At 44.4% G+C, this 21,573-nt stretch overlaps 1 protein-coding gene across 1 annotated transcript in view; it reads right to left on the bottom strand.

The window, feature by feature from the left end:
- Window positions 1-21,573, bottom strand: part of LOC308581643 (dynein axonemal heavy chain 11-like) — a 236,406-nt gene that overhangs the window by 82,488 nt on the left and 132,345 nt on the right. The window contains exons 45-47 of the mRNA XM_081184350.1: window positions 18,858-19,000; window positions 13,684-13,845; window positions 1,018-1,251 (exon numbers count right to left, since the gene is read on the bottom strand). Of these exons, the coding sequence (XP_081040476.1) occupies window positions 1,018-1,251; window positions 13,684-13,845; window positions 18,858-19,000 (539 nt within the window). The remainder of the gene's footprint in view (window positions 1-1,017; window positions 1,252-13,683; window positions 13,846-18,857; window positions 19,001-21,573) is intronic.

The raw sequence follows: 21,573 nt of genomic DNA, 5'->3' as shown, positions 1-21,573 counted from the left end.
TGGTTGGGTGGTTTACCACTCCAAGATCACATTCTCGGGCGAGACACTGTTTCAGCTGGAAGGCGTGCATCTTTCCCTACCAGGAAATTATATTTGGTTGTCTGATATGATTGAAGGCATTAAGGGATGGATGCAGGTGTGAGTGGTTTGGCAGCAAGCATTGCTCGGTTGGCCGTTGGGCATTGGGGCAATCCTGTGTTTCGGATGGAGGGGAAGTTGTAGTCTCCGCCTGCCCCTCCAAACGCTGGCGTATCCCGTTAAAGGGATCCGGGGGGAGTGGCCATGTCCATGGGACCAGGTGGGGCCAGGGCCAAAGGCACTCCCCCAGATGGTGGTCCCTGCGGGGGTCACCCCAAGCCAAACCCTCTTTCATCTGTATCCAATAAAGTTCTGGCCTGTTTTAACCCCAAATCAGTCTTATTTGTCTCTTATTTATATGGGTTGGGGTATGGGGAGCCTGATGCCTGGTCCTGCAAGAACGGTGACCATACCATGGGAGTGAGAAGGGAGAGACGCTGAAAAGGTGGAAAAGCTGATTTAAAGATAAAGAACCATAAAAAAGGAAAGCAAGGGCCTTGAAGTTGTCAATCAATGGCAGATGTAACACAAGTCACCTGGCCACCGTCGTTTTCTCTTCGGTCAGATGTACTGTATTTATGTTATAGTCTTTCCCCCCTAAAATTGCATATATACAGATAAATTGGCATATATATGCAAGTTCCATGCATATGTTTTTGTCCCTTTTTTTGGAAGTGCACATGCGGCCATTAGGGGTATCAAGGAATTTTGGTCCGCCCCAGTTTTTAAATCTGCTGCAGGGAGAAATAACTTCCAGGTCAGAGGTCACTCTCCCGCTCCCACTCAAGACTATGGTAGTGAGGTGCCTCTTCTTTAACTCTGCAGTGTACACTTCCTCTACCCAGAATCAGAGGATGCTACAGCTGAGGCAATGTCTGTTGCTGCTGAGATCTTGGAGATTTCGGTATTTCTTTCCCAGAAAAATATTTCATAACCTACCTGTGAAGCTGTAGTCTGCAGCTTTTGTAGCCCATTTTCCAATCTTTCCATTTTTTGAACCAACTCTTTTCTCTTCTTCGCTAGCAGATTCTGGTAGAGTTTAATTAGTTCCAGGAAACTCTTTGGTGTTGTGTAGTTATAACGCTTCTCATTCTGTTGGTATTTGACGCTAACTTCATTAACGCTTGTGTGTGCAAAAGCTATGAAGTGGCTGATTGAAGGCTTCACGTGAGGCTGAAAAACAAATCCATAGCGATACTTCACAATATGTCAGGCTTCACTGTAGAACTGATAAACTTGTACAGGAAATAACATTTAGCATTGTTTTTTAGCACAATCCTATGTCTGTTTACTCAAAAGAAAGTACCATTTTGTCCAATGCGTCTCACTTCTTGGTGTGTTTAGGATAGTTGTTTATTTCAAGACTGACAACGAAATCTTATACATGTCTTCCAACATCAGTGTGACTTACTCCCAGGTAAGCATGTATGAGCCTGGTGTCCCAAAACTACCGTATTTTTCGCTCTATAAGACGCACCAGACCATAAGACGCACCTAGTTTTTGGAGGAGGAAAACAAGAAAAAATATATTCCGAATCTCAGAAGCCAGACCAACAAGAGGGATCACTGCGCAGCGAAAGCAGCGATCCCTCTTGCTGTTCTGGCTTCTGGGATAGCTACGCAGCCTGCATTCGCTCCATAAGACGCACACACATTTCCCCTTACTTTTTAGGAGGGAAAAAGTGAGGTTTATAGAGCAAAAAATACGGTACTTCTTAAACATGTTTCATTATATTTTAGCTATTGTTTCTAACTAGTTTGCCTTTATTACTTTGTATTTTATACTTGCATTTTAAAAATGTTGCATACCACCTTGAAATCAACTTGGGAGAAAGGTAAGACATAAATAAATTGAATAATAATTGGATAATTGAGGTTGCACCTACTTGGGGTTGCACCTAGAATAAGAATAATAATAATTATTATTCTAGGTACAACCCCAAGTAGTTTGCTTAAAGAACCGCCCAAGGTTCAAGAACGTACGTTAAGTTCACGTCTGTACAGCCAATTATTACATTTATACCCTAATTTCCTTCCCTCTGATGTAGGTGTGAGACAGAGAGGGTCACTGGCTCAAGGTCGCCCATAGAATCATAGAGCCATTGCATTTGGTAATGCCATAGAATTGTAGAGTTTGAAGGCACCGCCAGAGTTATCTAGTCCAACCCCTGCAATGCTCGAACCCACGGCAATGAGATTAACAGTCTCATGCTCCACCAGCTGAACTATATCCAAGTGAGCTCAGTGGCGTAGCGTGGGTTGTCAGCACCCGGGGCAAGGCAAGTAATTTGCGCCTCCTAACCCGTGGATTTGCGCCCCCTAACCCTAACCCCCAGATGTTGCGCCCGGTGCGGCCGGCCCCCCCTGCACCCCCCACGCTATGCCACTGAGTGAGCTACATGAACCTGGTATCTCATGTTCCAGTCCAACACCCTAACCACTAAACCATGCTGATAATCAAATTGCTAATGAGAACAAACTTCATCTTGCCTCTCATTATATCAGTGTGGCGATGTATTTTTTAACTGAGCTAGTTGTTTTACGCCCTTCTCTTGCGGCTGATTTAATTATGGAATTGACATATAATATAATGTACTATTTTAGTTGCATATTTTCTGTTGCAAACTTTAAAGCAGCCTGGAAAGGGGGGGGGCAAAAAGTGGGGTAAAAAAGTTTCCACAATAAAAAAATGCAGTCCATGAATCTTAAAGAGTTCTCTCTCTTCTGACTTTTGTCGTTTGGTGTAACTGCATTGCAGGAATGCCTAAGGAAAAAAAACAGCTGGTTCAGTCTCTCAATCCTTGGAGTCAAGCAACTGCTGACTAGGGTGATGTATTGCATGAACACTTCAGTCTATCATTGTAATACATCAAAGCAAGGTACTTGTTTGAAGGTGGAATTACTCAAAAAGTGTTGTCATTTAGCAGACCTGTCCGGGAACAAGAGATCAGTTCAGTCATAGAGCGGAAGACACAGTATACTGCTAGGAGGAAGGAGGTTTTTCTCCCCCTTTAGCTTCAAAATATTAGTGCATTAATGAAATACAATTTGCATTCATACAGATTGCAGCACAGGGGAAGGTCACAATGTGACCGTAATTACTCAGAATCAAATGCTATTCCAACAGAAATAGGTTACTCTAGCTATGTTGCTGCGGTTGTTTCCACACTAGTAATTTTCCCTCGAATAGTCATTTGCAGAGAATCCAAATGGCAGTATCAAACTGTTGCAAGTCCAGTGTTTCCGTATAGCCTATTTCCAAGCCTGATTTGTGATTTATTTTTTATTATTTGCATTATAATTGTACTGCAGAGCAGACAGGCAGAATGCGATTGAGACTTTTCAGGGCTCCTGCACATCTAATAAAATAATTCCTGCATGTAAGTTCTGCCTCTTTTGAGTGCCCCCTGTTGCTCGTGGCTGGAGGATGGATGGCAAATAGACAATTGCCTCCTGATCAGCACTATTTTGTATAAAAATGTAAAGTAAAAATCTTGCAAGGACTCCATCAATGAAAGTCTTACCCCTGACCAGAAAGCAATATTGGGCCAATTGAGATAAAGTATTCAAGGTATAAGGGATGCGGGTGGCGCTGTGGGTTAAACCACAGAGCCTAGGACTTGCCGATCAGAAAGTCGGCGGTTCGAATCTCCGCAATGGGGTGAGCTCCCGTTGCTCGGTCTCTGCTCCTGCCAACCTAGCAGTTCGAAAGCACGTCAAAGTGCAAGTAGATGAATAGGTACCGCTCCGGTAGGAAGGTAAACGGCGTTTCTGTGCACTGCTCTGGTTCGCCAGAAGCGGCTTAGTCATGCTGGCCACATGACCCGGAAGCTGTACGCCGGCTCCCTCAGCCAATAAAGCGAGATGAGCGCCGCAACCCCAGAGTCAGTCACGACTGGACCTAATGGTCAGGGGTCCCTTTACCTTTTATTCAAGGTACACTCAAATAGCTACCTACCACCAATTCCCCAGCCACAACCCAACAGAAAGCAATAAAAGGGAACAGACATGCAAACAGGAAGCTTTGACATTCAAAACAACTTTTGCTAACAGTACTTAAGTGAACATCACATTTGATATAGCTCAGTCAGTAGAGCATGAGACTCTTAATCTCAGCGTTGTGGGTTCAAGCCCCACCACAGAGGTCTAGAACAGAAGCAATTTGAATTTTGTCCTTGAATTTTGTACAACCACTTCATAAAACAGGCTAAAGACCACTTTTATTCAGGATCTTCCAAAAGGGTGAATTTTTGTGAATATTATACATGCAGTCTTATATGAAAAGTAAATTAATTGAAAATATACACGAGGCTTCCTATGAAATGTCACTTATTGAAAATTGGCCACCCATTTTGTACTCCCGGGGAAGTGCTTACATAGGTGCAAGGAGGCATAAACAGCTTCTTCTTTTCCAGTAGAATTTAGTGCGGCAGTGTAGGTGGGGAACTTCTGTTGTCCCAGTTTCCAAACACAGTGGGTCACTGGCACTTACTGGGGTGGGGGTGGGGCAAAGCACGGGGAGCTTGCCAATCTGCCACTCTTCCCATCACATGCCAGAACTGCACCAAGCTCCTTTTGCCTCCGCTCTGGTAAGTGGCAGCAACATGCGGCGTTTGGGAGCCTGTGCGGCAGCAGTGCCACACCTTTGCCACAGCACCAGCCGCTACTGTTGCTGTTATTGGGCAATGCATGATTCTAAATAATGTTAGCAAATGTAAACACAGAACTGGGGGACACACACACACACACACACACACACACACAGAGAGAGAGAGAGAGAGAGACAGACAGACAGACAGACAGACAGATGTTATTTCAGAGGAATTAATCACAGTTAAAAGCACGTGATTTTGCAAACATGGTTCCTGTATCCTCAGTACTTCTACAACATTCAGCATGGTGGAGGATGCTATGCTTATTCCATCTCAGTCCTAGTTGCAGTGGCCTAGACTGCACGGGCGATGTGTTTGCTCTGAAAGGTTAAGTAATTTTCATGCGGCCCAAGCCAGCATGTACAAATCCCCTGAAGGGTCTCAGGAAGTACCTCTTTGGCTGACATGGCCATTGCCTTTGTGAAGGGCTATTGCAAAGTATACACGTTTGGCATGCATAAGGTCCAAAATTCATTGCCCAAGATAGGGCTGTGAAGGCTCCTGTGTGAAGCCTGGACAACCCCTCTCTCCCTGTTAGTGTAGAAGCTACTGGGCTAGATGAACCAGCTTTCCCATGTGCTTTACCAAAGCTGAAAAAGTACCCTAGGGCAGGCAGAGAAGAAAATAAAGAGCTGGCATTGGCTGTAAATGTCCTCGGTCCCCAGCAGAGTTTCTTTTCCTGCTGAGAACTGGGATTGTCAGACCCTGAATTCCTGGGACGAATGGGAAGTGTGGTGGGAGAATCTACAGGCACAACTGTTTCTATTTACTCCTGCCAAGGAAAAGTTTGTTGACCTTCAGGCAGCAGAAGGGAGAAACAGAGGCAGCTGCCAGGAATACAGCCATGACATAACCATGCAACATTTCTCCAATGAAAATAGAGATGTCCTATTCCATGATGGTGAGGATGACGATGATGATATACAGTCGTACCTCAGAAGTCGAACGGAATCCGTTCCGGAAGTCTTTTTGACTTCCAAAACGTTTGGAAACCAAGGCATGGCTTCCGATTGGCTGCAGGAAGCTCCTGCAGCCAATCAGAAGCTGCATCAGCCACGTTGGACATTCAGGTTCTAAACCGGAACACTCACTTCTGGGTCTGTGGCATTCGGGAGCCAAAACGTTGGATTCACAAGGCGTTCGTCAACCAAGTTACGACTGTAATGGTAATAATTTTACAGTCATACCTCGGGTTGAAGTAGCTTCAGGTTAAGCATTTTCGGGTTGTGCTTTGTGGCGACCTGGAAGTAACGGAGTGCCATACTACCGGGTTTCACCGCTCGCGCATGCGCAGACGCTCAAAATGATGCCACGCATGCGCGAAAGTGGCGAAATGCGACCCACGCATGCGCAGTCGCGTGCTATGTTCTATTCAGGATGCGAACGGGACTCCGGAACGGATCCTGTTCTCATCCAGAGGTACCACTGTACTATTTATACCCTGCCCATCTGACTGGCTTGCCCCAGATACTCTGGACAGCTTTCAACATATACAAAACATAAAACATTAAAAAAACCTTCTTGTACAGGGCTGCCCCCAGGTGGCTCAGGGGGTCGCATAACTCCATACCCTCCAACATTTCTCTAATGAAAATAGGCATTCCCTAAGGAGAAGCAGGACATTTGACAGTCAAATCAGAAACTGGGAGACTTCTGTAAATCCGGGACTGTCCCTGGAAAATAGGGACACTTGGAGGGTCTGCCATGAGAATGGTTGTTTATGAGCATTTGATCACTGGTGTTCACATGTGAGCACATCTCCTCAAATTCTCGTCATGACATCTGTATACACGATTGCAAAAGCGAGATTCCTTCAGAGGTTGTCAGACGTGCTTATTCCAAATTGCTGTTTCTATTTGTATCAATTACTGAGCTGACTACACAAATCTCATCCACTTTATTTTAATCTTTTGGATGATGTGCTTTTAATGCACATCATCCAAAAGATTATTAGCAACTTATTGTTGTTACCTTTTAAAATCTACTTTTGAATAGCGAGATTTCTTAGTAGCAATTGTCAGCCTGTTAAGTGCTGTTCAGACCTCTGAATGTAATCTTCTACCCAGTATCTATGGCACCCAGTATATTTCCTAGTATGTTAATTATTTCAAGGCGGGAAGATGAAATACCAAAAAAGGCTTTGTTGTCTACTCAAATTAGCATAACCAAAAGAGAAATAAATTTCCTACAACAAAGGCAGGCAATACAATAACTCAAAAGAGTGGAGTTTTTTTCATTAGTGTATCAAACTGCAAGACAGAAACATGTAATTTGAAAAAAAAGCTCATAAGTAAAAATGGAAACACAGCTGATGCTGCAACATTAGAATGTAGGTTTCAGATATGAGGATTCTGGAGCTATCTTGAATTCAGTTTAAATGCCTTATATCAAAGGTTTTAAGGAATGGTGCAGCCTTCAGCCCTGGGAAATTACTCCCATTGGTTTCAGTGGGACTGGCTTGCACTAAAAAGAAATGTTCTTTTTTTGCATTGAATTGTCTTTCCTTATGGTAGACTACTTCTTTTTTAAAAAACAAAACCAAAACCACCCACCCGTCTAATCTTAGTACAGTGGTACCTCGGGTTACAGATGCTTCAGGTTACATACGCTTCAGGTTACAGACTCCACTAACCCAGAAGTAGTACCTCGGGTTAAGAACTTTACCTCAGGATGAGAACAGAAATCGTGCTCCGGCGGCGCAGCGGCAGCGGGAGGCCCCATTAGCTAAAGTGGTGATTCAGGTTAAGAACAGTTTCAGGTTAAGAACGGACCTCCAGAACTAATTAAGTACTTAACCCGAGGTGCCACTGTAACTGGAAAAGTTTTAAATGTGCGTCGGCAACATGAGTGACCTTACAACTGCACTACAGCAACAATTCTATGAACAGAGTAGAGTTTCAAGTTGTAAGATCAGAGACCAGGAAATCACATGCCGTAAACCCAAGTAGTCCATGCTATAGAGGGTTGTTGAGAGAAAAAACCATGTGCCCACATTCTAAAGGAAGGCAGGGATACTGCATGCATATTTGAGGCAAGATACACCCTTGCTAGCTCTGCATTTTGAAACCCTTAATCTCACGCAAATGTTATTTTGATGCGCTCACGTGCATTCTGCCTTTCAGTTCTTGAAACCCGGGGACACATTTCCCCTGACGCCTCCTGCGAGTTTACAAGCATTCTGAGCCCATTCCCCACTTTGCATGGAAAATGTATTTGCACAGTTGTCAGCATGATGGACAGGGGGAGAATGATACGAAAGTGCAAAGATCTTTTACTTGTTACTACATACAATAGCCCAGTAGGACTCACGGTGTGTTGGTGAGACAAACTGTGCCCTATTCTGGAACATATTAAGTTTGTCTCCAGGACACACATGACTTCACGAGGGTGTCTAACCTCATTCATAATAGATGCTAATCTTTTCAGGGCTGACTGATGACAGCATTTCCTGCCCTTCACGGAATTAGAGCTGGGTTTTATCAAAGGACTCAAACTGCCTGCTAATTAGACTAATTCCCTTCATCATGAATTATTTATTTCCATTGGTAACCGATCACTGTGACATTAATGGGTTCTGCTCAACTTAGTTTCCTACTAATATACACTATAAGTTAAACGCTTAAAAAACTCCCCATACTTTTAACTGCAAGTTAAATGTAACCTCTAAGTCAAATTCCTGACATCATTTGCAAAGGAAGGGGGGGTCTGCTGATGTCAAGTGATCTAAAACCTGCTTAAATTCTGAGGTTTTAAGTTAATATTTCCTGAGTTAAGTCAGAAATTTCGGCTTAAAATCCATGGGACTGGATCACCAATACGATTATTGAGTTTGAGAGGCGTTGACAAGAATGTTCCCCCTCAGTGTTGGGTCTTGCAGACAAGGGCAGCTTTTGAGAATGCAACATAATCATTAAAGGGAAGGAAACGCTGAAATTGTAGGAAAGGTCTGTTCCAGTTAAATTATTGTAGTCACCTCATTTCAAAGCTTGTAGTTGTGTAAAGGCATTGAAACACACACACACACCACACAGTAATTTTTAATCTCACCCAAAATGAGGTCACAATACAGAATACATGACACACACAGGTGGGGTAACTAAGCCTTTATCTGGTTGGTGCTACTTCAAATTGTGGTAGGGGCTCCTATATATGCAAGAAACTTTCCTGCACCTAGAGAACATAGCAGAAGGAAATAATATCTACTGCTTCTAAGCTCAATTGTTAACCAGCTGGTCTCCTACTGGAGGATCACTTGGGTTAGCTTCCTAGAACAGAAGTTATCCTAGCAATCCCACTATTTCTCCTAAATGGTCATAAGAATAATAATAATAAAACCCTTTTTTGCTTTGGACTAAAACATTTTCCATTTATTTAACGTTTCAGCAGGGCAATTTATATATAAAAAAAATCCATGGAGAAGTGGATTGCCTTGTGGCAGTACCCATAATGGGGAACTGTGGTTTAATGGAAGCCAGGATGTCTGAATAAAAACCAGTAAGCAATGGGAAACGAAGAGAAGTAAGCAGAGGAACACACAGCCATGGTGCTTCTCCACCACTTCATAAACCATGCCTTATGAAGTCATGAATTAACATTGACATGTAGCCACCATATATCAGTTCCTAACCTTTCCTAACCGGGTTCGCATCTCCGCTCCTCCACATGCAGCTGCTGGGTGACCTTGGGCTAGTCACACTTCTTTGAAGTCTCTCAGCCCCACTCACCTCACAGAGTGTTTGTTGTGGGGGAGGAAGGGAAAGGCAAATGTTAGCCGCTTTGAGACTCCTTAAAGGGAGTGAAAGGCGGGATATCAAATCCATACTCTTCTTCTTCTCCTCCTTCAAACTTTCCCCCTCGTATTCACACTTCCTTATTGTTAAGTTGTGGGCGAACATATCAGACGACACAGCGATTCTTCCAAAGCAGCTCTTTATTTGAAAGCTGGAACAGAACTGAACTGAGGAGCTCAGTCAGCCTGCTTATATAGAGCTCCACTAGAATGCAACAGTAACCATTTTCTGTAACTAGCCAATCACTGAACGTCACTTTCGATCCTTCATTTGCATACAAACTATCCAATCACTGAACGTCACTTTCGATCCTTCATTTGCATAACTACCTACAGTATCCCCCTACTGGCCCAGGGTGAGAACTTCAGTACATAACACTTATTAATTCACTCTTTCAAACATCTCTATCACACCTCTCTATGCAAAGGCTCCAAGCCTTTGTGCACACAAAATTCCAGCACTTTCGCTGGCCTAGAAGTACCCTAAAGATCCTGGAATGCATATGAAAGTTTTGTCTTCCAAGAGAGATGTATAAATGTCCAGTTTTCAGATTCTCCCCAAAATCACAGTGTTCTGGGTAACTCACTTACAGAATATCCGCTAATATCACTTTGATGTACCCTTAAATAAGAAAGTCAGTAAGTTTGCATATAACAACCACAGAATCATAGAATTGTACAGCCGGAAGGGAACACAAGGGTCATCTAGTCCAACCCCCCTGCAATGCAGGAAACTCGAACCCACAACCCTGAGATGAAGCTTCTCATATACTACCGACTGAGCTATAAATAACAACGGCTCCTACTACAATAATAATAAAAATAGTAGTAGCGGAATTTGAAGAACCACATGCAAAAGAAGAGGCTGACATAACTGCTAATTATATTATTGTTTGTCATGGTTTGCACTGGATTAATTTGCAGATAAGGAAGTTTGCTCTGCTCTAAATAAGAAAAAAATTCTTTTGAAGGATTATGTGCTACTTGCATACGATCTCTCTGCACAAAATACAGCATGAAGGCTATTACTTAATTTAGTTGAAATGGTAGCTTGTTGACAAAAGAAACCTTGCTGACATTGAAACGCTTTTACGAAGCAAAATAAATAAATAAATTATTGCAGTAGCATGCAACAATACCATTTTCTTTATAACGGTGACACAATATTTAGCTCTGTAATTTAAAGGTAATTGCTCTACTTTCACGATGTTAATGCTACTGAAAAATATGGTACGAGAAATAAGTAAACTTTTCCCTTAGGATAGGAAATTGCTTTTAATGGAGGAAACTGCCATTCATTTTTGCTTTTATGTTAGCAGCAAATTCATTAGGTTAGACCTAGATAGAATGAAAGATTTTTGTCGCTTAATACTGTCATTAAGCAGCAGTCTGGCTTAGACTTACTTACAAAGTAAGAACAATTTGATTCAACTTGAGATCATGCTGTGCCTGAGAATGCTCACAAGCCCTAGAGGACTGGGTTATTGTTTTCTGTGTAATTGGTCCAAATGGTGATATTCTACTACCGTATCCCAGAGATTCCTATTACTTCTTCTTTTTTAATGGTTTATTTTCTTTTCCAGATAATACCCTATTACTCCCCATTATTGCTGACAGCCCCAGAACTCCATTCTGGTTCCATTTTATTTGGACGGCACATAACAGAATAGCCGAAAGCAGCCGCAGCCCAACCATTAGATAGAGTGAGGCCAACACCTCAGAGGACAACAGCATTCCCCAGTCATTGCTCTCTGTTGCCACATGAGGCTTCTAATCTGGCCTGCTGCCTTGGGAGTGATGGAGGATGCTAGGGTGTAAAAAAAATAAATGTCCCAATCACCAATGTTGAAGTAAGATTCAGCAGCCAGTTGAGTTGGTTTCTGTATGTGGAACTAGGCGGGGTGCCATCTTGCCCCTTCACCTCAGGCAGCCTTATTATTATTATTAATAATTATTTATTATTTATACCCCGCCCATCTGGCTGGGCCTCCCCAGCCACTCTGGGCGGCTTCCAACAAAATATTAAAATACCAATTGAGTGTTAAAAACAATAAAGTGGTACCTCGGGTTACATAAGCTTCAGGTTACATACGCTTCAGGTTACACACTCCGCTAACCCAGAAATAGTGCTTAAGAACAGAAATCAGGCTCTGGCAGCGCGGCAGCAGCAGGAGGCTTCATTAGCTAAAGTGGTGCTTCAGGTTAAGAACAGTTTCAGGTTAAGAACGGACCTCCGGAACGAATTAAGTACTTAACCCGAGGTACCACTGTACAGCATTAAATATTAAAAACTTCCCTAAACAGGACTGCCTTCAGATGTCTTTTAAAGATAAGATAGCTGCTTATTTCCTTCACATCTGAAGGGATGGTGTTCCACAGGGCGAGTGCCACTACCGAGAAGGCCCTCTGTCTGGTTCCCTGTAACCTCACTTCTCACAATGAGGAAACTGCCAAAGGCCCTCGGCGCTGGATCTCAGTCTTGGGCCAGCCCTAGCTGAAAGGAAAATTAGATTGACCTCCCTTACATCCCACAAGGTTATTCCCGCTACATCATACTATGCCTTTGGCATACGTGGTGCTTTGCAGAGGACCCTAAATAATAATGAAAAAGACTGCTTATGGTCCCAAGGTGCTTGCAGTCAACAATTTGACTGTGTGGAAGCAACGAATGAAAGTGAGGAGGAAGACGGAGAAAGAGAGAGAAAGGTAAAAGGTAAAGGACCCCTGGATGGTTAAGTCCAGTCAGGCGACTATGGGGTTGCGGCGCTCATCTTGCTTTCAGGCTGAGGGAACCGGCGTTTGTCCACAGATAGCATTCCGGGTCATGTGGCTGGCAGGACTAAACTGCTTCTGGTGCAACGCAACACCGTGATGGAAGCCAGAGCACATGGAAATGCCGTTTACCTTCCCGCCGTAGTGGTACCTATTTATCTACTTGCACTGGCATGCTTTCGAACCGCTTGGTTGGCAGGAGCTGGGACAGAGCAACGGGAGCTCACCCCATCGCGGGGATTCAAACCGCCGTCCTTTTCATTGGCAAGCCCAAGAGGCTCAGTGGTTTAGCCCACAGCGCCACGCACATCCCCCATAGAGAGAAACAGAGGCAAGGGGAACAATGGATGAAGGTGAGCAGATGCACTTCACCAAGTGATTGCAGTTATCAGGCTACAATAGAAGAGCTCAGCTGGTTGTTCCTGAAGTTTCCTGGACCCAAGTCAATCAGAACTTTGCATATTAGCAGAAGACCTTGCACCTGGTCAGGTAGGATGTAGGTAGCCAGTGTACTTGCTTTAGCAGAGGTGTCAGCCATGTCCCCCCAGCAGCAGTCCAGCCATTGCATTCTGCGTGGACTAGATGGCCCTTTGCAATGCTACAATTCTATGATTTTACCTGGACCAGGCACAACAGCAACTCCACCTAAAACACATTGCAGTAATCCAGTTACCAATGCATGGACTGCAATGGCCAGGTTATCCCAATCCAGATACAGCTGTAGCTATGCAATGAAGTATTTCTTTTTGTTTTTCCTGAATCTCCTGTTATTTCTCCTGGCAATTCTATTTGTTATGCTACTTTTACCATTTTATCTTGATTTTTTTATACATTTTTTTAATTGATTAGCTATCTGGCGATCCTGTGGAGATATAGTTCAATAGACAATATGTATTTGTCTATTGAACTATATCTCATGCTTTCTGTTCCAATCACAGGATCTCCAGATAACTACTGTATTTTTTGCTCTATAAGACTCACTTTTCCCCTCCTAAAAAGTAAGGGGAAATGTGTGTGTGTCTTATGGAGCGAATGCAGGCTGTGCAGCTATCCCAGAAGCCAGAACAGCAAGAGGGATTACTGCTTTCACTGCGCAGCGATCCCGCTTGCTGTTCTGGCTTCTGAGATTCAGAATATTTTTCTTCTTGTTTTCCTCCTCCAAACACTAGGTGTGTCTTGTGGTCTGGTGTGTCTTATAGAGCGAAAAATACGGTAATATCCAAACCAATAACTAATATCCGATTTCCCTCAGTGAAGCACAATAGTAAACAGTTGTGGGAGAGAACCTGACCAGTAGTGCTTCCGTAGCGACAAAAGGTGGCTACTTTTGCAAAATGGAGCGTTTCAGAAGTCATGCACAAAACCCACGGCAGCAAAAAAAGCTGTACTTACATCAAGTAAATCCATCTTGTCAATGAAGCTGGTGCTAACGGACTGGAGAGCGACCAGGGGCCAAGCATGGAACCAGTCAATGGCAGTGCAATTCACGAGAGCTGGAAATTTCCTCGCTCTCGCTCTCAGGGTGAAACCCACCGGGGAGAAGCATAACACAACCTGGGAAGCAAAGAACGTTCCCATGAGAGAGTCTTCAGTAATTAACCAGGCATTAATTTAACGTTGGAAGACTAATGGTACCATTCAGATAATTAATTAGTTGGACACACCAAGTAAAACCTCAAAATGTGCTTCCTTAAATCAGTCAGCTCAACACATTCCCATTCCCAGCTGTGCACTTACAATCCAGGATTCTCGGGCTATGGTAGCCAGCAGAACTCTCTGTGACCTTATAAACAGAGCTGCTCAGTAGTACTAAGGACACAATCCAGCCAAAGTTAAGCACTTTTAAGTTCCACTGGGTTCAACAGCTGCATCTAGAGAGCTGGCGTGCCACAGTGGCTAAAAAGACTAAGCTACAAAGCAGACAGCGCCATGGACTCACTAGATCAGTGGTGTCCAAACTTTTTTCAAAGAGGGCCATATTTGATGAAGTGAAGGGCCGTGAGGGCCGACCAAAGAGTTGTTGACCTTTATTTAGGATTGAAGTTGCTGAGGGTTTTTTAGGATTTTACCCCAGGAAATATAACTGCCACAGGAAGAAGAGAAGAAGAAGAGGAGTTTGGATTTGATATCCCGCCTTTCACTCCCTTTAAGGAGTCTCAAAGCAGCTAACATTCTCGTTTCCCTTCCTCCCCCACAACAAACACTCTGTGAGGTGAGTGGGGCTGAGAGACTTCAAAGAAGTGTGACTGGCCCAAGGTCACCCAGCAGCTGCATGTGGAGGAGCGGAGACGCAAACCCGGTTCCCCAGATTACAAGACTACCGCTCTTAACCACTACACCACACAGGGGCCGAATGTTGCTCGTGCCGGATGAAACAGACCGCCAGACCGGATTAGGCCCCTGAAACAGACTTTGGACATGGCTGCACTGGGTAGTCTTAGGCAAGTCACTCTCATCCCCCCAACTCGCAACACACATACACACCTGGAATATGGGGATAATAATGTCGATTTATATAGCATCCCTATAAGGTACAGCTAGATAATGCATTTTATACAGTGCTTTGAAACCATGAAATTATATAAATGTTAAGGTGACGGTGACGGTTTTCTTAAATTTATGAGAACTGAAGTGCTTGACTTTGGCTAGACCATGCCCTAGTCACTTTGGCTCTGATGCTTGAAGCTAGCAGAAAATATAAAGGGGGTGCTCCCCTATAATATGACCTTTGTCACCCCACACTTCCCAATGCTACAAAAATGACAGTACAGAACTCCGCTTTTTGTTGTGAAAAATAATCACATGCAGCGGTACCATGGTTTACAAACTTCATCCATTCTGGAAGTCCGTTCTTAAACCAAGGTGTGCTTTCCCATAGCAGCGGGGAACTCAATTTACAAATGGAACACACTCAACAGGAAGTGGAACATGTTCTTATTCCAAGGCAAAGTTCACAAACCAAAACATCGACTTCCAGGTTCGCAGCATTCTTAATCCAAGTTGTTCATAAACTAAGCTGTCCTTAAACCAAGGTACCACTGTATTACATTCTCCTTGCTTTTCAGATAGTAGATATCACTGACAACATTAACTTAACACACATTAATTAAAATAGTGGTAATCCGGCACGAGCAATAGAAATATTTCATAAGAAAAAGTGGTGCATACTGTTTCCTTGTGCACACAAGCTTTCCTAAGGGCTTATGAGAATCAGTATAGCCCAACTGATGGAATCATGGACATTGACTGGAACCAGATAGTCTTACTAAACATCAAGAAGAACATTCTGACAGTAAGAGCTGTTCCCCAGTGGAAGAGACTCCCGTGAGGTGTAGTGGGCTCTCCGTCACTGGAGGTCTTTAAGCAGAGGTTGGGTGGCTGTCTGTCATTTATGATCTAATTGAGATTCCCGCATTGCAGGGGGTTGGACTAGATGACCCTTGGGATCCCTTCCAACTCTACAATTCTGATTCTATGAAAGAAGATTACTTTTTAAAAAACAACAACTTGTCAAGCATGATTTGAGAATCAGTGGCTATAAAACCTGCTGATTCTATGTACAGTGGTACCTCGGGCTAAGTACTTAATTTGTTTCAGAGGTCCGTTCTTAACCTGAAACTGTTCTTAACCTGAAGCACCACTTTAGCTAATGGGGCCTCCTGCTGCCTCCGTGCTGCCGGAGCACAATTTCGGTTCTCATCCTGAAGCAAAGTTCTTAACCTGAAGCACTATTTCTGGGTTAGCAGAGTCTGTAACCTGAAGCGTATGTAACCTGAAGCGTATGTAACCTGAGGTACCACTGTACAGTGTATGCTTTGCAATTTTGAAATACTGAAGATAGGTTAAACAAGCAAGATTTGCTTTAGGCGGTCCTTATTTCTTTTTTAAAAAAGGAACTTTCCCAGAATTGCCAATGAGGAATCCAAACCTGAAGGTCACCATGAAGGATTTGATAGAAGGCCAATAAAGATTAAAGAGTTACCAAAGCTATCCATCATCTGAAGAATGGAAGGAGAAGCAGGTATTGATCAGACCTCTGGTAGGAAATGGCAAGGTCACACGTGGGGAACACAAGAACCGTACAAGAGAGTGAGCTGGATGGAGCTCAACAGGCAAGAAATTAATGCGCCTAGTTACATGCAGCACACCCAAGGACGTTGTGACGCACAGACCTTAGGTGCTGAAATATTATCTGCTTATTTGGAAGATGTATACCGCTCCCTTCTGTTGCAGTCGCAACACTCAGGGGAGCTTACAACAGATTAGAAAAATCCACCAGAAAACTGCATTAAATTTCCTTCATCCAAGGATCACAGGGCAGTTTCCAGTATCAACTGCATATTACTCAAAAGTTGCCCCATTGAAATCAATGATGCTTAGGGCTCATCCACACTTCTGCCTCTGCCTAGAAATGCAATGCAAAGCTAAGTGTGTAGGAGCCCTTATCTGAATAATGTCGGGAGCTCGGCCTACACACGAGTAGGACCCTGGCAGAGTCACATGCCCAACTGGCATGTTCTCTCCCTCCTGGTCGATCATTCGGGAGCTTCATAAGCTTTCTTCAGCCCGAACATCACAGCAACCGATGCCAACTGACACTGGCACCCTTAAGGATGCGCAGAGTCTGCGCATCGCATCTCGTGTGACAGACCTCAGCAACTCAGCATTTTGGCTAATCTACTTTATTTACATATAAACACACACGGAGCACTGCAACATGGCTCCCTCTGTCTCTAGCATCAGACAGCAAAGAGAAAAAGAACAAAGGACAATAGTCCCACTTCACAGAACACAGTCACACAAACATCCTGTCTCTGTCACTTCCCACGCTGTGGAGTCAAAACATATACCGTCATGTGAAAGACAACAATCCCATGACTGCAATCACGGAGCAGGAATTCTAACAGAGATGGGGGCATGTCAGGGACTGGACTCAAGAGCGTGAGATGGATGAGGAGGGGTGGAGATCACACCCCCCCCTTCTCCTGATGCTGTAGGAGAAGAAGAATGCAGCATTGGTTTACAGCAGGGGTTTGAGGGGTTGAGGAAGACCCCAGCTCAAAGAGAGAAAAACAAAATAGTTGGGAAGTATTAGAAGAAATAGGGGGCGGGGATTTGCGACAGGGCAGCCAGCTGACACGTTGTCACTGGAGAGCATTTCTGATCCTCCTTCTCCCAGAACTCGGTGTTCATTAAGGGTGCAGGAACAATGGAATCAAGAGATGTTTGGCCACAAGCAGCCACCGTAAAGGGAGATGCTGTTGCTAGGGAGGAGGGAGGGAGGAGCCCACTTTGGAGCAATGCTGTTGTTGAGGCTTGTTGCATTCTTTGGTCTCTCGCTATTAGGATTGAATGAAACTCATTAAAAAGGACCCTCCTTGTTTTCTCGGCTCTCACTGCAACCAGGGGAGGAATAGCTTTCCCGAAGCCTTGGCAGAGCCTTGACGGAGCAGCAGTCTCATGCTCTACTTTTTGCATTGCATTGGTAGTTGACTTCCCCTCATTTCTGAACATTATATACAACTCCCAATTGGGAATAATCCTTCAGACATGGAGTCTAGTCCATGAAGGTTTATGCCATGCAGTAGCATTGGGTAGGGGGAGGCTGGGGGGGGGGTCATGGCCCTGGGTGCACTTTTTGAGACAGTGCAACTGGGCAGCCCCACGACAGACCACCTCATTGAAGTCAGAGCCATGGGGAGGGAAACTGCGCCCAGGTTGGACCTTCAGGGCCTGGCACAGGTGTGCGAGGGAGCCATGGGGGCAGCTTTCTTGCGCAACAACCCAATGTTGCCAGCCGCTCAGCCGCAACTCCACTCCCAGAAAGCCAGCGTGGTGTAGTGGTTAAGAGCAGCAGACTCGTAATCTGGTGAACCGGGTTCGCTTCCCCGCTCCTCCACATGCAGCTGCTGGGTGACCTTGGGCCAGTCACACTTCTCTGAAGTCTCTCAGCCCCACTCACCTCACAGAGTGTTTGTTGTGGGGGAGGAAGGGAAAGGAGAATGTTAGCCGCTTTGAGACTTCTTTGAGACTCCTTAGGGTAGTGACTCCTTAGGGTAGTTACCCCTCTGGAAGTTTTTAGTCCTGTAAGTGATCTAGAACAATAATTCAGTGAACTATTTGTATATGAAAAATTACTGATACACGTTTGATTCTACTTGCACAGTTATTGCCTCTGCATCTACCCTACGAGATTTATAACTGTAGAAGATACTAAATTTTCCTTTTAAAAAAAATCAATGGTAATTATCATTTTGCCTTCTCAGTGCTGTTCTTCTTTTTCAGGGGGGAAAAAAGGATGCAACGCTATGATCCCAATTGAGCTTCCATAATTCACTCTGGTTTTGCACTTAATGTGTACAGATTAAAAGGTTAGGATATTCTTTAAGCATCCAATAACTTGATTTGGTACATTAAAACAAAATCCATCTATCGATTTCTCCCCTCACTAACAAAGATAATCTGCCACAAATACGATGTTTATTACGGGTATTCATTCTGCATGCATCGCCTTGCAGCAGTTACATGTTGAACGTTTCCCCCTCATATTCATTTCCCTTGTTTACCTTGAGTTGCCGACGAATTCGGTCAATAAAAAATTGCCAGCAGTTCTCTTTTGAATCAGCCTGGCCAAGCCCCCGCAGTTCCAGCCTTGTAGAAGATACTATGCTATCCACTTCATCTTCGTTAAATAAATCAGGGATATCACCTTCAAAAAAGAAAAATCTATATGTAGAATTTCGTATCTGAAGTTGATATTACATTTTTTAATTCTTGATACATGTTTTTTTATCATGATTATTATGTTTCCAAACTGCCCTTCTTCTGAAGAGCTGCAAGTAGACTATATAGGGGTCCACCTCCCGCCCCACACATCCCCATTTTATCTCTATAACAACCCCATGAGGTAGGTCATGCTGAGAGAGACTGACTGGCCCAAGGTCACCCAGTGAAGGCCAAACCACACATTACATTAAGTGTGTTATTGAATTTTACGTGATTTGGTTTTTAAAAACAAAAGTAGCTGCTGCTGTGATAACCTCCCTCAACCAGCATTTTGCACAGATAACTGAACCAAATGTTGCAGGACTGAATGTTGCCTCAACTTTAAAAAAAAACAAAAAACTCAATATCGGTTGTTCATAGACAATGAGGCTCTGTTATCTTGATGCTAAACTTAAATCATTCTCATAATTAAAGAGCTATACGCATGCAAAAGCACGTGCAGCTATTTCTCCCTCTCTCTATTGTCTAAAAAAACCACAATTCTGTTTAGTTCTTTTTCAATTCCCTGTTTTTCTGGAGCACTTCCAAGATTGGGTTAGTTATTATTTAAACCTTTTCACTATATGTTGGTGTGTTGCTTTTTTGTGTGCTGTGCTTCACATGACTTATGCATTATTGCACTCTCAATAAAATATTTCCTATATCCGTTCTCAGCAATTATTCATTCCTGCATGCCACAAATATAATAATCAATCTAATCAATCACTGCAGCTACGCCTTAAAATCAAACCCTCCTTTCTCTATTGTGTCACGCAAATTAGCCAAATGAATGTTTTCTAAAAGTTGGTTGTGAGGGTTTGATTAGCTGCTTGTGCGTGAAAACGTGCTCCCTCAGAGTTTGTGTGCCCCCACAAACCTCTGTGTGTGACGGAGCTCCTCAGACATGTCTGCTCTAGTCACTAGTAGAGTCCGACAGTGGCTGCCTGCGGAAGCGTTTCCAGCAAAGAAGTTCCTTAACGGAAACGCGTCTCCTGGACTCACGGCGTGACAGTTTCCTGCGAGGTATGGGTCTCCCTATGTGAGACTCAGATACCTCCCCACTATTTTCGCTGGAAGCGTCCCTGAGCCCTCCCTCCTGCTCACATTCCCTCAGAGAATCACTCCTCCCCCTGCTGGTCCCTGCTTCAGCAGTTGAGTCTCTTTCATCCTGCCTGAGTCCCTCCACCACCTGATGCTCTGATGGCAGTTCCCTGACATCCACTTCCCCTCCAGGGCCCCCCTCACCCCCTCCCAATTCCTCCCCCCTGGGAGGTGAAGGGCTAAAACCCCGAAACGAATCTTCCTCATCTTCTGACGTCTCGAACAATTCTCTCCATCGATCGTCGTCCTGGCCAGCTGAATCCTCCTCCTCTTCAGAATCTGGGAACCCCTCCAACTCCTCTTCCTCGTCGGTGGTGGCAAAGTATTCCCTTCGGAACCTCGCTACAGGCTGAGGTTTACGTGGGAACCTCTGATGAAAAGTCTCTATTAAAACCTCGTCATTGACATCCTCTGCCCTAACCCAGGTGTTTTCCGACTCCGGTTCCCCTTCCCACATTACCAAATACTCTACTTGATCTCCCTTCCACCTGGAATCGAGGATCTCTGCTACATGGTAGCTGTGTTCCTTCTCCTCCATTGCTGGTCCCCTAGTGACCCTCCCCTCACTGTCTCCTCTATACGGTGACAGCAACGACCTGTGAAAAACTGGGTGCAGCTTCATGTGGTTCGGTAACCGGAGCCTGAAAGCCACTGGATTGACCTGCTGTATGACTTCAAATGGACCCAGCCTTTTGGGTCTTAATTTCTTACAACCTCCTTTGAATGGCAACCCTTGGGTAGACAGCCACACCTGGTCCCCCACCCTGATGCTTTCACCTTCCCTTCTGTTTTTGTCTGCTTGCCTCTTATATTCCTCCTTAGCCCTGTTTAAGTTGAGTTGGAGCTGGCGATGGATCGCTTCCATTTCTTCCACGAACTGTTCTGCAGCTGGAACGCTCCAGTTCTCCCCCTCCCCCCCTGGGAAGGCTCTGGGATGGCACCCGTGATTGGCCAAAAAGGGGCTCATCCCCGTGGACACGTTCTCTGCATTGTTGTAGGCAAATTCTGCCAACGCCAGCTTCTCCACCCAATCATTCTCCCTGTCATTAACATAACACCTCAAATATTGTTGGAGAACCCCATTTGCTCTTTCCGCCTGCCCGTTGGTTTCAGGATGACGGGCCGTCGAGAAATTAACCTCTACATGCAGTAAGCTCATGAGCTTCCTCCAGAACCTGGAAGTAAATTGTTTCCCTCGGTCTGAAACCACCCTCAAGGGGGCGCCATGCAACCTAAACACATTCTCTACAAACAATTTGGCGGTTTCTTCTGCTGTAACCGCATGTGAGCAGGCTATGAAGTGGGCCATTTTAGTTAACAGGTCTACTACAACCATGATGGCTGTTTTCCCTCTAGACCTTGGCAGATCAGTCATGAAATCTATTGCCACTGCTTCCCACGGTCTCTCAGGTGTGG

This window comes from Podarcis bocagei, assembly GCF_964188305.1.
Source record: "Podarcis bocagei genome assembly, chromosome: 1".
Taxonomy (NCBI): domain Eukaryota; kingdom Metazoa; phylum Chordata; class Lepidosauria; order Squamata; family Lacertidae; genus Podarcis; species Podarcis bocagei.
Note: the sequence above shows the minus strand (reverse complement) of the source record. Positions and strands in the feature narration are given on the sequence as shown.